General features: G+C 32.3%; 2 protein-coding genes across 3 annotated transcripts; one reads left to right on the forward strand and one right to left on the reverse strand.

The window, feature by feature from the left end:
* On the forward strand, window positions 1-4,487 carry LOC105131859 (AP2-like ethylene-responsive transcription factor At2g41710). 2 transcript variants are annotated; one of them, XM_011035041.1, is made up of 9 exons: window positions 1-741; window positions 1,697-1,779; window positions 1,900-1,908; window positions 2,003-2,091; window positions 2,189-2,262; window positions 2,335-2,385; window positions 2,565-2,626; window positions 2,802-3,433; window positions 4,071-4,487. In XM_011035041.1, the coding sequence occupies exons 1-9, from the start codon at window positions 197-199 to the stop codon at window positions 4,122-4,124; spliced, it is 1,599 nt and encodes a 532-aa protein (XP_011033343.1). In that variant the 5' UTR covers window positions 1-196; the 3' UTR covers window positions 4,125-4,487. The 2 variants fall into 2 exon arrangements, with proteins under 2 accessions (XP_011033343.1, XP_011033344.1); XM_011035042.1 differs by having other exon boundaries at window positions 2,808-3,433.
* A 5,881-nt stretch (window positions 4,488-10,368) lies between these two features.
* LOC105131860 (heat stress transcription factor B-3-like) lies at window positions 10,369-12,638 on the reverse strand. The gene is made up of 2 exons (XM_011035043.1): window positions 12,125-12,638; window positions 10,369-11,125 (listed from the first exon to the last, which is right to left on the reverse strand). The coding sequence occupies exons 1-2, from the start codon at window positions 12,353-12,355 to the stop codon at window positions 10,670-10,672; spliced, it is 687 nt and encodes a 228-aa protein (XP_011033345.1). The 5' UTR covers window positions 12,356-12,638; the 3' UTR covers window positions 10,369-10,669.
* Window positions 12,639-15,210: the final 2,572 nt, after the last annotated feature.

Raw genomic sequence — 15,210 nt, forward strand, 5'->3', positions numbered from 1 at the left:
TATTATAGAAGTATCACGGTAATTTTCTCTTCAAAGGTGTGTGTATATATATATATAAACCACCCTCGGTATCCGAAGTAGAAAACATCAATCAAGCTGGTGCCCATTTTGCTTGCCAAGTCACCCAAAAAGCAGGCAGAAGAAAACAAGCAAACCAACCAGTGCGATAATTAGGACGACGACGTCGTCTTCGATTATGACACGAAGCACCTCCAAAACTAGACAAGTGGCAGTTGGTCTCCTCATACCCCAGCAAGCATCCATGCTCTTTCAAAAACCATTAAGTTACCATATTACCCCTCATCCCCTCCTAACCGTTATCCGTTTCAACTTGCAACAGCCCCAAAATAACATCGTCATTTCAACCGATCAAGGACATTCCCATCATTTCACCCTCACCCCTCGCTACTTCAGGGAAAAACCAACAGTCAAAAAGGTGCTTGTGCTTCCTTTGCAACTCTCAATCTGGTTGGGTTTTTTTTTGGATCAAATTATGGCCTCTTCTTCCTCTCATCCGGTCCTGAAACCAGAAATCGGCGGCGTTGGATGTGGTGGCGGAAGCAGCGGAGGTGGTGGTGGAGAGAGTTCCGAGGCGGCAGTGATAGCGAACGATCAGTTATTACTGTACAGAGGACTAAAGAAGCCAAAGAAAGAGAGAGGATGCACTGCAAAAGAACGTATTAGCAAGATGCCTCCTTGCACTGCTGGTAAACGTAGCTCTATTTACCGTGGTGTCACCAGGTATAAATATACGTATTGTTGGATGTATTTGTACCTGTATACGTTCGTACACTATTCTTATTTAGGGTTTAGGTTTAAAGTTTGGAGCTTTTTATGTTTTGTATAAATTAGTGTGATTGTGGAGGGAGGAAATGGAAATTAGAAAGCTAGTTGTTTGTGCTATGTGGATTACGTGTTTGATGATATGTGTAAATGAGTGTTTTTGTGGATCAATGTAGTAGAATTGGGTCCTGGAAAAGAAAAGGAGTTTTTGTTTTTGTTTAGGTGATATAAATGAGAAGTTGGCTTATTTTTTGAAGCTTGTAACTTTGTGCTTTGAGGAAGATAACGATAGTGGATGGGGTGGTTACTGTTTAAGGGTAATTGTTAGAGAATGATAGTCGTTTATGTGGTAGTTTAGAGGTTTTAATGATTAGGGATTGAAATGAAAGTAGTTTGATAGTTAAGGGTTTTAGTTGTAGTAGTTTAGTAAAAGAAGGGCTTAGTTTATAGTATGGAAATGGTTGAAGAATGTGGGATACACAAGCAAAAACTTTGTTGATAGGAAATATTGTACAAGGAGAGTTTTAGAACAAAGGTTTTAAACTTCGCATAGTTTTTTTGGCCTGCCTTACAAGTGATGGTTGCATGACTATTTATAGCCTTGTTAACCAACCTATATGGAATGTTCAGCCACAGAACTTGCTAGAAATTCAGCCAATACACTAGAAAATTCTAGAGTTATTTGAATTGTGGATAAGCACTCTTTTTCCCTAGAACATTCCTAGTGTTGGTTTGATTTCTTTAGAACTTTTCTAATACTTAGCTTAGTACTAACTTGTAGTTTGTAGTGTTTTCTATAATTGATCTCTAGAATCTTTTTTAAGTGCACTGATAATTTAAAAGTAATCAACAGCAACACAGAAATGTGATTTGATGCGTGGATCGCATTTTTATTGTTTTTTTTGGTCAATAGGCATAGATGGACTGGTCGATATGAAGCTCATCTTTGGGATAAGAGTACATGGAACCAGAATCAGAATAAGAAGGGAAAGCAAGGTCTCTACACCCCCCCCCCTCTTCTATCTTTGCAATGCAGTCATGGGTATATTGTGCAAGCTGACACTGGTTTTTTCTTGTTATTGTGCATGGAATGGTTGGCTTGGCATGTTCTTCCAGTATACTTGGGTATATGTTACTGGCTTTATACTATTTCTTTCATGAAATATGCTTGTGGTTGTGTTCATATTTGTTAGATTTATGAAGTTCTACCCATTTGCAGGGGCATATGATGATGAGGAAGCTGCAGCTAGGGCATACGATCTTGCTGCTTTAAAATATTGGGGCCCTGGAACACTCATTAATTTTCCAGTGAGATAAATACTCCACTTGGACCTTTCTTCATTTGTTGCACAGAGCTCATTCATCTATCTGTTAACTGATTAGGTTTCATTACTGTGTCCTGCAGGTTACTGATTATAAGAGAGATCTTGAAGAAATGCAAAATGTCTCAAGAGAAGAGTATCTGGCATCTCTTCGGAGGTAAGTATCGAGTCTGAAAAATGTACTGTTTATTTTAATCATGCTGTTTCCAATGGTGGATGTTTTCTGCAGAAAGAGCAGTGGTTTTTCAAGAGGGCTCTCGAAGTACCGTGCACTATCTAGGTAAATTACTGGAACCATTCTACATTTTTTGTCTTCAAAGTATCTGTTCATTTATGGTACCTGTTTGATTCTCCCCAAAGCTGTCTTTAGGTATTTTGTTTGTCTTTTAAAATAAGTGTAAAATATTAATAATTTTTTGTTTCTGCTTTTCTTCTGCATTTTTGGCTTTTGCAATGCAGTCGATGGGACTCATCTTGTAGTCGTGTGCCTGGATCTGAATACTGCAGTAGTGTAAACTATGGTAAGGTCTGATTTTCTTAATTCACCGATTCTCTTCTTACCATTAATCAAGATCACCAAATTGTATTAAAGAATTCTGCAGTGTCATGTTGCCTCACAAACATCAACTTTTGACAATAAATTGGTTACCTCCAGAATTACTGCCTGACTATCTAAGGGCAATATTTTATTATAAGGTGCAGGTGATGATCATGCAACCGAAAGTGAATATGGTGGCAGTTTTTGTATTGAGAGAAAAATGGATCTGACAGGCTATATTAAATGGTGGAATTCCCACAGCACTCGTCAAGTGGAATCCATCATGAAGTCATCAGAAGATATTAAACATGGCTGTCCTGACGACATTGGCAGTGAACTTAAAACATCAGAACGAGAAGTAAAGAGTACCCAGCCATACCAGATGCCTCATTTAGGCTTATCTGTTGAAGGAAAAGGGCATAAAGGTTCTATATCTGCCTTGAGCATTTTGTCACAATCAGCTGCTTACAAGAGCTTACAAGAGAAGGCATCAAAAAAGCAAGAAACCAGCACTGAAAATGATGAGAATGAAAACAAAAATACTGTCAACAAAATGGACCATGGCAAAGCAGTAGAGAAGTCCACAAGTCATGATGGTGGTAGTGAGAGACTGGGAGCTACATTAGGAATATCTGGGGGATTGTCTCTTCAAAGAAATGTGTACCCATCAACTCCTTTCTTGTCTGCTCCTCTTCTGACAAACTACAACACAATCGATCCCTTAGTTGACCCCATTCTTTGGACATCTCTTGTTCCTGCTCTTCCTACTGGACTTTCGCGAAATCCTGAGGTCGGTTTATTCTTGCTTAAAGCTTGTCAATATGTCTCTGTTTTTTTCTTAACTGTAATTTTCTGCTTTTCTTGTACAAATTTTACCGGTTTCTCTGGTTTATTCTTGCTTAAAGCTTGTCAATATCCCTTAGTTACCGGTTTTTGTGCTTGAGTGCAAATTGTTTTTTTATAAAAAGACACTTGGAAGATAAGTTCTTATAAAAACTTGCTACTAATTTATGAGCAATCATGAATCAGTTTCACAGATCTGGAAAATTGCAGTCTCCTTGAGTGAGATGATCCATCTGTGTAGAATACCAGAGAAACATCACCTAAACTAATATCTTGTAAGAAATTTGATCCCAAAAAATTTGGTAATGTAGTTTAACATGTCATGAGATGCATTAAAGTAGTGAGATTTTCTTGGTAAACCACGGAATCATATGACAGGGTGCTCATCTATAGTTTAAATATACACCAACACTAATCAACAACCTCACCTGTCATCAGTACTAGGAGTAGGAGAGCACGGATTATGTTGAACTCAAATCATTACTTCTTTAATGAACTTAATAGTCAGTATATAGTAAAGCTCTGCCATGATTTATTGTTGCCTGTGCACTTGCTTCATTAAAGCCTCAAATGTTGTGATACAGGTCACAAAGACTGAGACCAGTTCAACTTATAGCTTCTTTCGGCCAGAGGAGTGAGGGTGTCTCCCCTTTCATTCCGCATTTTACCAAAAGACATATTTTCCTTTTAATCGGGAAAAGGAGGAGCAGAAATTAGGGAGATTTTAGCATCAGATCCCTGAGAAAGCCAGAGGTTCCTTGTAACCTGTGAAAAATGCAGATATTTGGAAGATTTCAGTGTGGCAAGTCCAAGGAAAAGTGTCCTCTTTTCCTTTTGTGATGAGGCTTCGACTTCTTTTCAGCAGGTTTGTTTTACGTTCCAGAAAATATACAAAGGAAAATACTAATGTATATGTACATTAATTACATGTAGAATTTCTGAAGATGTACTACACGAAGTTTCATAATATGTAAATTAAATTTGTGCCATAAAGTTGGAAACTTTGATGCTCAGAATTTTATTATCGAGGACGCAGGAGGGAAAAATGACATTTTTTGCATACCCACAAAACATTAGAATATTTTTTTTCTAATCCTTCGTTAGTTGAGGAATTATGTTTTGTAATTTTTTTTTCTTCGTTAGTTGAGGAATTATGTTTTGTAATATTTTTTTTTGAATTATTTATTAATTTCATAAACTTAGTTTTTATTTTTCAACCTTCAATGCAACGCTAGATTTGTAGGAAATGTAGGTTTATATTTTTTTATTTGTTTTTTATAAGTTTATAAGTTAGAACAAAGTTATAGTTTAATTAGTTAATTTGAGTTGATTTGATAGTTTAATTAGTTAATTGGAATTGATTTAAGTTGTTTTTTTTTAATTATTTGTTTTTAATTTTAAATTGATTTAAATTTTTTTTTTTTATAAGTTATCTTGATTTGATTTTATGATTTGGGTTATTAATTATTTAACAAGTTAGACATGATTTTTATTTTATTTTTTTTTTCTCCCCTCCTTACCTTTTCCTGGTTCCCCAAATCCCTCTCCTTCTCCTAAGTTTAATTCCTCCAAATGTATATAGATACCCTTCCTAAAACTTTCTATTCTCCTTTTTACCTCTCAATAGACTTATTTTTATGAGATTTTATGGAAGAAAATTGAAGAAAAATTTGAAAATCCCTCTCCCTCTTCTCTTTTGTTGCTCCCGTTGCACTTGGCTTCCCAAGTGGCTATTTATCCCATGGGAAAGTCTTCACTATTACTGCATTGCTTTACAGTTTATTTTGGGAGTTTTTCGTTTCATCAAGTATCTCATTTCAATCTATTTGGATAATAGTCATACTCAAAATTTGAATCCATGAAACCTAGATTTTAAATTATCTAGCATCACCTTTAACATTTATTCAACTTTTATTGTTAGGGTCTTCACACATATTATCAAAAGTAGGGTGCAAAACTGTAGATGAATAATGAGGAGCATTTGATTGAAAAAAATATTGATTTTCAAAGATGAAAACTTCTCAAGAACTACAAAGTTTGTTCGAATTCGAATCATAACACAACTTCTATGAAAATTACTATATCAAATAAAAGCATATCGAATAGATTGAGCAGCAAGCTTCAATGGATGGTAACTGAAAAGAAAAAGGGAAACATAGGCAACTATATAAATACAGTATCATCCAGTGATCAACTCCTGAGACTATTTTTAATCATTTTGCAGCAACTTCATGGTGTAACATCATATTTTCAACACCTTTTTAACGCCCTTCCATAACTGATTAATGGGTTGTGAATAATAGCAATCGGAAATGTACATAAATACTTAGCCCGGAATCTTAATATCCACCTTTTTCTTGTGAATCAGAATGTTTATCATAAGATCAAACGTGCATTAGGGTGCTCGTGCAATTGCTTGTTGCATGATCATGTCATGGAACAATGGACTTGTCTCAGGATGTATATAACTGGCATTTTGTCCTCAAAGCAGTGGTTTTGGTTTTCAGAATAGAACTAAACTATCGATAAAGCTGCTAGGCAAAGCCCTGATAAATGCTTGTTATGCTTTGTCATTAGAATCTGTGATCGATGTTCGTAGAAAAACTACTACGGATCTCGGAACCTCCACAGCTGCTGTGATAATGGACTAGATGAGTCCTCTGGTACTGTGCTTGCAAAACGAAGTCCTTCCTCTCTATGATTCGGTGACCCTTCAGTGGTTAAATTACCTGTGAAGACGTAGTAACCTAGCTGGTACTGTAGGGTGGCGCTACCTCGTCTTCTAACCGTACTAACTGCCAGTGATTGTGAAAACCAGTGCTTTAATTATTTTGCATGCCCGTCATTTATTTTGCGTGCCATGACGTTGAAAAAAAGAGGGTTCATATAGAGACTATAAAAGCCGGGCGGACCTAGGCTACTGGTTTGGGTCAAAATTGCCAGCTTGGGCTTGGCAACAGGTTGAAAACCTTCCAGCCCCTTGAGCATAGCCCAAGCGGCTGGAGCTTTAGCGGCTTGGTCTGAGTCCAAGCGGATAAAATTCCAGTCGCTTGGATGTATAAAATTGATTTTTTGCTTTTAGCTACTTAAGCCAAGCCCGAGCTATGAATTTTTTTTTTGTTTCCCAGCCACTTCATCGTTTGGCCGTAACAATTGGATTTTGACTCCGTTTCAAATTAAAGTTTAACCTCTTTTTATTTAAATTTAATTTTTTTATTTTAAATTAACTATTTAGTATTTTTTATTTTAATATATTAATATTAAAAATAAATTTAAAAAATAAAAAAATATTATTTTAATATATTTTTAAATAAAAAATATTTTAAAAAATAATTTTTGTTATACTCTGATCATGACCCTCAAGTACATCCGCTTAGCTATGCCCTGCTGTCTATAATTCTTTTAGCATGCTGTCCAGCCTAAGTTGGCAATTTGATATAAAGTCCGACCGACTTTAATTTATACTTTTTTATGTTTTTTTTTTTGTTTTTTCAGTGGATTTTTCCTCTTTTTCTACGGGAAGACACACATAATAAATAACAGGCACACGAAATAATACAGGCCTGTTAAAACATTAATCGTAAAATATGAACACGTTGTCTCCACTCATTGGTTGATACCGTGACCAATTAAAGCGTTGGTTTTGATGTAACTAACAAGCAAAGCTACATTAAGAAAAACACAGAAGGGGAAACAGATTTTTTTTTATTATTCAATGTTAATTATATGAGGTGTATATTACGCTTTCTGAAGACACAACGGACTCATATTAATTAACAAAGGAATAAAGTGTGTGCCTAAATTATGATAGTCAAATCTATAAAACACTATTAATTGTAATAATTTCAACGATTCAATTTTTTTATTTTACCTTTTAATATTATGCTACTTTAATAATTATATTTTATAATTTTTTATAATTTTTTCTATTAGGTTATATATTGTTCTCATTAATTTATTTTTCTCTTAATTTTAACATTTAATACTAAATTTATTGGAAGTAGGGCTTCATAATTTTTTTTATGAATTTTTTTAATTTCATAATTTATATCGTAAGTTTAACAAGTTATTTTAAATTGATTTAATTTTTTTTTTAAGTTTGTTTGTTCTAATAAATTTTTTTTCATCATTAATATTAGGTTAGTTAGAAATTAATTTTTATAATTTATTTTCTATGAGATTGTCTAGATATCATGATATAAGTTATGAGTTTAATAAGTTGACCTTAGCTGACTCTATTTATTTTTTAGATCATAATTTAATTGAATATTTTTAAATTAAATTTTATAATTTTTTTAATTACTTTCATGAAATTATCCCTGATTTAATAACTCGGGTCATGATATGTTTGTTATTGTCAAATTGACCCGAGTTGACTTTGTTCATTTTTTTATTTACATATTTTTTTATTTCACCTTCCAACAACTCAATTTTCTTTTACTATTTATTTTTTTAAAATTTTTTATTTTAATATTAGGTTATTTAGAAATTGAGTTTTATAGTTTTTTTTTCAATTTATTTTCCTAGGAGTTATTTTGGTCTTAAAAATTTATTTTTATCTCAATTTTAATCTTTAATATTGGATCTGTTGAAAATAGAGTTTAGTAATTTAATCTTTAATATTGGATCTGTTGAAAATAAAGCTTAGTAATTTTTTTTATTTTTTTATATGGTTATTACAATCTCATTATTTAAATTATGAATTCGATGGATTGATATTAGTTAACTCAAGTAATTTTATTTTATTTTTTTAATTTTTTTAATATTATAATTTATTAAAAACTTATCTTCATAATTTATTTTTTATTTAATTTTTATAGTTTGATTGTGGTCTCATTTCTCATTGAAAGTGAGAGCACCTTGAATACACTGTGTGAAAGTAAGAAGCCACTGAAATGGAACTTGCAAATTATTTTGGCATTGTCGTCTACTTGGCTCATGATCTAGAGTTAGTGGAGAAATTCATCAAGGGAAAGGGACAAATACCAAAAGTAATATATCATTTCACAGCCCACGTATACCAGTTTCTTGAACAGAACTTCCATGGCTAACTCATAAATTGCACAAGTTTTATAGAGGCGACTTCTTTGTTTGTTTTTTGGTCAGTTGAAATAGATCTCTTAGCCAACTTTAATGTTTGGTGTATTACAATTACTACAACAATAGTTAATATTTCCGATTAGTTTTGGTGACTTGTTTGAATGTCGGGTTAGGTAATACCATCAGGAATGAAACTGTAATTAGGTAGAACCTATAAAATATTTTTATCTCTAACAATTAATTGTCCATTAATTTCAATATATTGTGTAATTAATTCATGGTCAATGGGCAACATTTTTCAGCATCAGAAATTAAAATGCTGTAGCATTCATGGTTCAAAGTTCGAAGTTGGTGCCGACAAACCATGCTGTGCAATATCAATTTTCCAAACCATAGTGAGATTTTCTTCCGAAAATTAATTAGCTAATAAGCTTTGTCAAGTTAGTGCTTTGTCCTTTGTCCGTTGTCCCTTGTCCTTGGTGGAATCAAGTATTGATAGAAGTGTTTATTCGAGAGTTTACTACAACTACATTATATTCAGTGAGCGTCGGCAGTTGAAACTTTAATTCCGTTTGAATTAGAAAATATAATAGAAAAACATTTTTTTCTTCTCAAAAATTTAAATTAAAAAAAAATTGAATGAAAAAACTAAATTGATTAGTTTAGTTTTGCATTTTTTTAAATTAAAGAGGTTTAATTTGAATTAATATGTATTTTATATACATTGAGTTATTTTTAATAAGTTTTGATTTTACGAGGTTTTAATCAATATTAATTTTTTTATTTAGTTCAGTTTAATTTGGATTAATTTTTTTAATTTTTAAAATTTTAATTTAAAACCAAAACTGAAAAGAAATTTAGCCAATTTTAGAACCTAATTAAATTCATTAATTTTAAATCAATTTTCACAGATATTCTAAATAATTTGGTTAATTAATTAGAAATTCTTTTTCCTTTCTTGTTTAATAGTAGACTTGTAATTTATTAATTTGGTGATGAGAAAATTTTTATCGGCCGTGAACGTTTCTGACCTTCCTTTTTCTTCTTTGATTTCAATCTCCCAATAAGACATGTCAAATCAGATGGTAAGACCCACGCAAGTTGCAACTTTCCTACTTGATTTGGGACGCAATGACATCAATGGAAAATGATTTGTAATCAAACTTTGATCTCTAAGTTTCAGATCATGATAAGCAGCATATAGTCTCAGTTTAGGCTGACCTACAACCATAAAGCTTGCATCTAATTGCAGTTTGCTTATAATGTCATGAAACTAATCATAGTGCGTTGTACAAAATATGATCGTACAGTACAAAGGAAACATTGCCGGTTGAACTGTCTCGTTTTTATGATGACCAGACCTGGATCCAATTAATAATTTCCTTTCAAGTCAAACATGGATGAGGAATGTGATGAACTAGCCTCCATTTAACAGCTTGTAAGCATATAGTTTCATTCATAGAAAAACCTACCAATTCAATAGTATAGCTTTTGGTGAATACAAGAAGAAACTAGATAGGATAGAGTAAAATTATGTGCGCGTCTGTCGATAATAAATTAAACTAGAAGGTGTTTAATCATGCTTTTTAAAAATTTTAAATTTATTTATTTATTTTTGAATTGATTTAATGTTTTGATATCAAAACATTAAAATAATGTATTTCCAAGTAAAAGGTATTTTTGAAAAGTAATCTTTATCTTCATCATTGTGGCAAACACTCTTTAAATAAAATAAAGAAGAATGGTTTATACGTGGCTGATCTTAAGTGGTTTGGCATTGAAGTTTAATTTAATTGAGTTGAGATAATTAAGTTGTGTAAGCAAGATAAATGCAGCTAATTATTAAGAAAACCAAGTAGCAACTGCTTTACCATAGCAAACCATATACTGTATATATTTTACATTTCCAACCAGAAGAGAAACATATGTATAACTTGAGCCAGCCATGTAGCTAACATATGGGGGGCTTGAGCCCATTTTAACACCCTTTGAAGTACATGACAATGCACAGATCTTGTTCATTACTGCCACTGCGGTAAAATATGTAACTTAAAGCTTTGTCGTATCTAAGCTATCTACTCCGTTTTTTGTGAAGTAGCTGATGACTTTTAGCTATCCTTGATTATTCTACACGGCACAAGTTTTATATGCACGATTGAGATAGTAAAATGCTTGCACTTTCACTAATCTCTGCTCTCTTTCTCTTCCTCTCCCTGTCTCCCTCGGCTTCCAATCTCACACCAAACAACTTCGGCCTCTCATCTTCCTCTTCTTTCTCCAAATGTGCATATTTAGCCACTAAATCAAGAAGCTCCTTGCACTTCCTCTTCATGCTAGTAAGCTCAGTGCTCAAGACCCCATTTTCTTTCTTTAGTCGTTTATTTTCATCAACTAGAGTAGTGTATTCGGATGATGATGAAGTGGATGATGATCTTTGATCTTCTTCAAGCTCTTGTGTTGTGACTTGAATTGGTGCAATAGGTTGTTGCTTGCTAGACCATGCTTTTCTTCTACGAATTTGGCATAGTAGCTCTCTTTCACCCTTCCGAAACATGTCATTGCAAAACTCCCACCGGCTTGTTGCAACTTTTCGGAAACCCTATTCATAAAAAACAAACAAATAAATAAAACATGCACACGAAAGAAACATAGGGAATCTGTTCCTCGACTTAAGGAAGGAAAAACAAAACGTGCATAAACAAAACGACAAGCCTTGAAAATCATTTTATTAATTAGGAGACGAGTTCCTTGCCTTAGGTCTCTAGAGATTTTTTTAAGGAAAAACCAAAGAAGAAATTCGAATCCAAAAATTAGATAGGAGAAGGTGTTGGTTAATATCATTAAAGTCATTAAAGTCATAGGCTGCTTCTAGAAAAATAATTAAAGATTAAATAAATTAATAGAAAATTTTCTAGCTCAATGATACTTATGATGGTGCTTATAATTTATACTCCTATTTGAAAATGTGATTGTGGATGTGGTTGTTTTTTAAATTAATTTTTATTTGTGAATATATCAAAATAATATATATTTTTATTTTTTAAAAATTATTGTTAATATCAATATATTAAAATAATTTAAAAACATGAAAAAAATATTAATTTTTTTAAAAAAATCAAATTATTTTTAAAATCCTTTTAAAATGTAAAAACAAATGTACCTCAACCCTTAACCTCCCTCTCTTTATGTCCTACGTTTATTTGTTGTTTATATATATATATGTGTGTGTGTGTGTGTCTGTGTGTTTGTTGTGTTGAACAAATCCATATTGTTTTTATTTTATTTTATAATATAATATATTAAAATATAAATAAGTAAGAACAAGCCAAGAAACTTCTGACTAACTCACCGTACTTGGAATTACCAAGCTCTAAAGTCCAAATTTACGAAAATTAATTACTTAATTAAAGACCAAGTCACTACAGGTTAGGTCAGACAGGACCATTTACCTAGAAAAATATTAAAGAAAAAAAAACAACAAGATGATTCATTAAGAACTAACTAAACCAAATAAATAAATAAATAAAATATATAAAATACCATGCAGATCAATAACAAAAAAAGTTACAAAATCCAATGATTAATCATGTATACATACATAAGTATTGAGTTGCCGGAAAAAGCTAGAGAAATTGCTATGCTTGAAGAGCGTTGGTAAGAGATCACGAGCAAACTCTGCCGGTTGCCACACCACAAATCCGGTCCCTTCGTCGTTCCATGATATCACCTCATCGGTAGCCGGATCCTCCACCAACATGTAGGTTTTCAATAAAAATGGTGGTGGGGTTGATTTTCTAACATATTCTAATAAACCCTTGTCATTTGCCATGGAATCTTTCAAAGAAAAAGAAGATAAGAGGATTGATTTAAGAAGAGAGAGAGAGAGAGAGAGAGAGAGGTTGTTGACAGATACAAGATTTTTAAGGAGAAGAGGCGGAGAAGAGAAGAAGGGCAGTCAAGAACTCCCAACCCCAACAATAGAAACCCAACACGACTCCACAGTTCATGAGAAATGCAAGGGCTTTTCTCTTCTCTTTTCTCTCTCTTTGCAAGAAGAAAGAAATGGTTGAAACGTATTTTCCAAGGCTAAACTCTTGTTATATATAGGAGGAATAAATCATTATAACATGGTTTTATACTTTTATAGGGTGACTTTTAGTTTCATGATGTGATCAATATATCATGCACGTTGGTCCAAATTTCACTGTTAAGGAATCCATCTTGCGGACCTTAGGATCATATCACTGATTTCTTATTTGTCACTGTAATTGCTTGACTGGTCAATGAAATACAACAACAAAAAAATTTTCTATTAACGCGGCATATAGATCACAGAAAAACTAAATCTTGTTCACACCTGAGATGGCAGAAAAACTATTTCTTATCCATGTTATACGCGTCGTTTTGGGCAATGACCATGCTAATTATTATTATTATTGAATGTTTAAAAATAATCAATTTAATTGTTTCTAATTTGTATAAACCAATAATAATGAACCTTGCTAAATGTTTGTGATTAATTGTGGGTGAGATGGGTTGTGAAGGCTGTGATTGTTCTGTAACTTGGTGAAATAAGACGTCAAAGTTCTTCGATCTAGGCGTAGGAATTTTGTATGAATACTTGATTACAACCCTTGGATGGGTGGAGCATTCAAATGAAGGGCTGAGATTAGGGGCAAGAGGGTCGTGCCCAAATTACAAATTATAATCTCCTTGAAGATATATAATAATAATATTTCAGTTCCTTTAGGTGTGATGAGACTTTCCACATTCTTTATTCTCCTAGTTGGATTTCTGTCATTCGTGGGTTTCGTTATCCTAATCAATGAAGCATGATCTATATGGTTCCCCTTGTGGAATTTTTTTGGGAAAGAAGTGACCTTTTTCTGACTTTTTGGGTTGCTATTTCATATCTACAATTGGCTACATGGGAGATGTCAATGCTACACCCAAGCGCTGCCCTCAAGAAGCTTGCTTGCCATTTAATTGGCTACATGGGAGATGTCAATGCTACACCCTTGCTTGCTTTGATTAAGTTTCATGTTAAATCTTCCTTTTTCTCTCGAATTGTAACTTTGATTTACAGGGAGGAAGGTTTCGGTTATTATAATGAATTCTCTGTCAAGGAAATATATTTTTTTTTCTTGACAGGCATTAGTTTCGATGACAGATTGCTTCTTCAACATTAAAAGATCGAATGATAAAAAGTCTTTGAACATGAAGCTAATCAATGTTTGAGAGTACGAGCTCAATAGCAATAAACAATATTAATAAAGTTATTTTATTTACATGTTCATCAAGTTATACTACTAAATGATTGTTTTTTAAATATATTGATTTCATCGGATATATAAATATATATTATATTTGGGTTTTTTATTGGAAAAAATATAATTATATTTCTTGAGTTTATTCTTTTTATTTACAAGAAGGTTGATTTAAATAGTAAATATATTTGTTTTTCATATCATCCTGTTACTTCAATTTAAAAAAGGCATAATATTAATCTGAGTATATAAAACTTATCTAATTAACATGATTTACAGGAAATCAACAATAACAATGTATTTCCTTCATTTTATTCTGAATTTAAATTATTGAGAGGAGATTCGAATATGGAATTCGTTCCCTCACATAACCCAAGATTTGCGCGTGCATAAACGCGCTAGGGTGCGAGAGTGAAGAAAAGCGTATTGATAAAGAAAAGTGGAAATTCAAGGTATGTGGACATATAAGAAGGTTCTTATTTTGATTGGGAGGGCTGAGCTCTCTTGACTTGATCAAAAGAATATACATATATATTTTATTTTATTTCTTAATTCTGTCCTTCAAGGCTTCAAAAAAAAAAAAAATGGCGACTCAAATTGTGTGCTAGTTTTGTCACCCAATACCCTCACCAACCACAGCCATTCCTTTCCCATTTGCTCACCTCCGGGAACTGGTTAGAGTGGTGAGCTTTCTTTGTTTTTTTTTCAGTCCCCTCTTTTAATAAATTTAATTTTTATCTTAATAAAAAATAATAATAATTTGGATCTTCCAAGCTAAAATTTCTAGCTCCATCATAGCTCTAGAGTCCAGACATGTTCAAGATGGATTGCTAAGAGTTTTGCGTTGACCCTTTGGGATCAATTTTTACAAATTTTCTTTCTGTTCCTTAAGAAAACAGGGGGCATGTGTTTCTAGATGCTTTTATTTTTCTTTTTAGAGAAATATTATGGTTCTGGAAGCATTTGTTACTTAATGATCAGTAATTTATTCGCGGAAGATTTTATTTTATTTTAATCATAGAATACACGAGAATTATTGATTATGGTTCAAAAAATAAAAATATAATAGAATTGTTGATATTGGCCTGTTGGAGTTTATGCATAATTCATTGATTTATATATGTTACAACGCAATAATTTCTTTTCTTTTCTTTTCTTTAATTATTATGGTTCAACCTCTGAAAAGGAAAATCTTTTTTTTTTAATAATAAAGGTTTTATCTCTTGTATTTAGGATAATAATGTCAGTTAGCTTCACAACATGAATTAATTAATACAACAATGAAGCATGCAACTTTTCACGGTGATTATTTTTACTTTGGTTTAGTTTATATTTATAAAAATAATTAAATCAAGATTATGTAAAATATATATAAAAAACAAATTAAAATTGGTTCCAACCAATTTATTTTAGTTTA

This window comes from Populus euphratica, unplaced genomic scaffold (genome assembly GCF_000495115.2).
Source record: "Populus euphratica unplaced genomic scaffold, PopEup_1.0 scaffold101.1, whole genome shotgun sequence".
Taxonomy (NCBI): Eukaryota; Viridiplantae; Streptophyta; class Magnoliopsida; order Malpighiales; family Salicaceae; genus Populus; species Populus euphratica.

What these genes read in the sequence shown, in the direction of transcription:
- LOC105131859 (XM_011035041.1), top strand. Translation starts at nt 197, where the DNA reads ATGACACGAAGCACCTCCAAAACTAGACAAGTGGCAGTTGGTCTCCTC. An exon ending in GAACACTCATTAATTTTCCA is followed by an intron (nt 2,092 to 2,188) that starts GTGAGATAAATA and finishes TGTGTCCTGCAG; the next exon opens with GTTACTGATTATAAGAGAGA. An exon ending in CTGCAGTAGTGTAAACTATG is followed by an intron (nt 2,627 to 2,801) that starts GTAAGGTCTGAT and finishes TTTTATTATAAG; the next exon opens with GTGCAGGTGATGATCATGCA.
- LOC105131860 (XM_011035043.1), bottom strand. Translation starts at nt 12,355, where the DNA reads ATGGCAAATGACAAGGGTTTATTAGAATATGTTAGAAAATCAACCCCA. An exon ending in TCCGGCAACTCAATACTTAT is followed by an intron (nt 11,126 to 12,124) that starts GTATGTATACAT and finishes TTTTATGAATAG; the next exon opens with GGTTTCCGAAAAGTTGCAAC.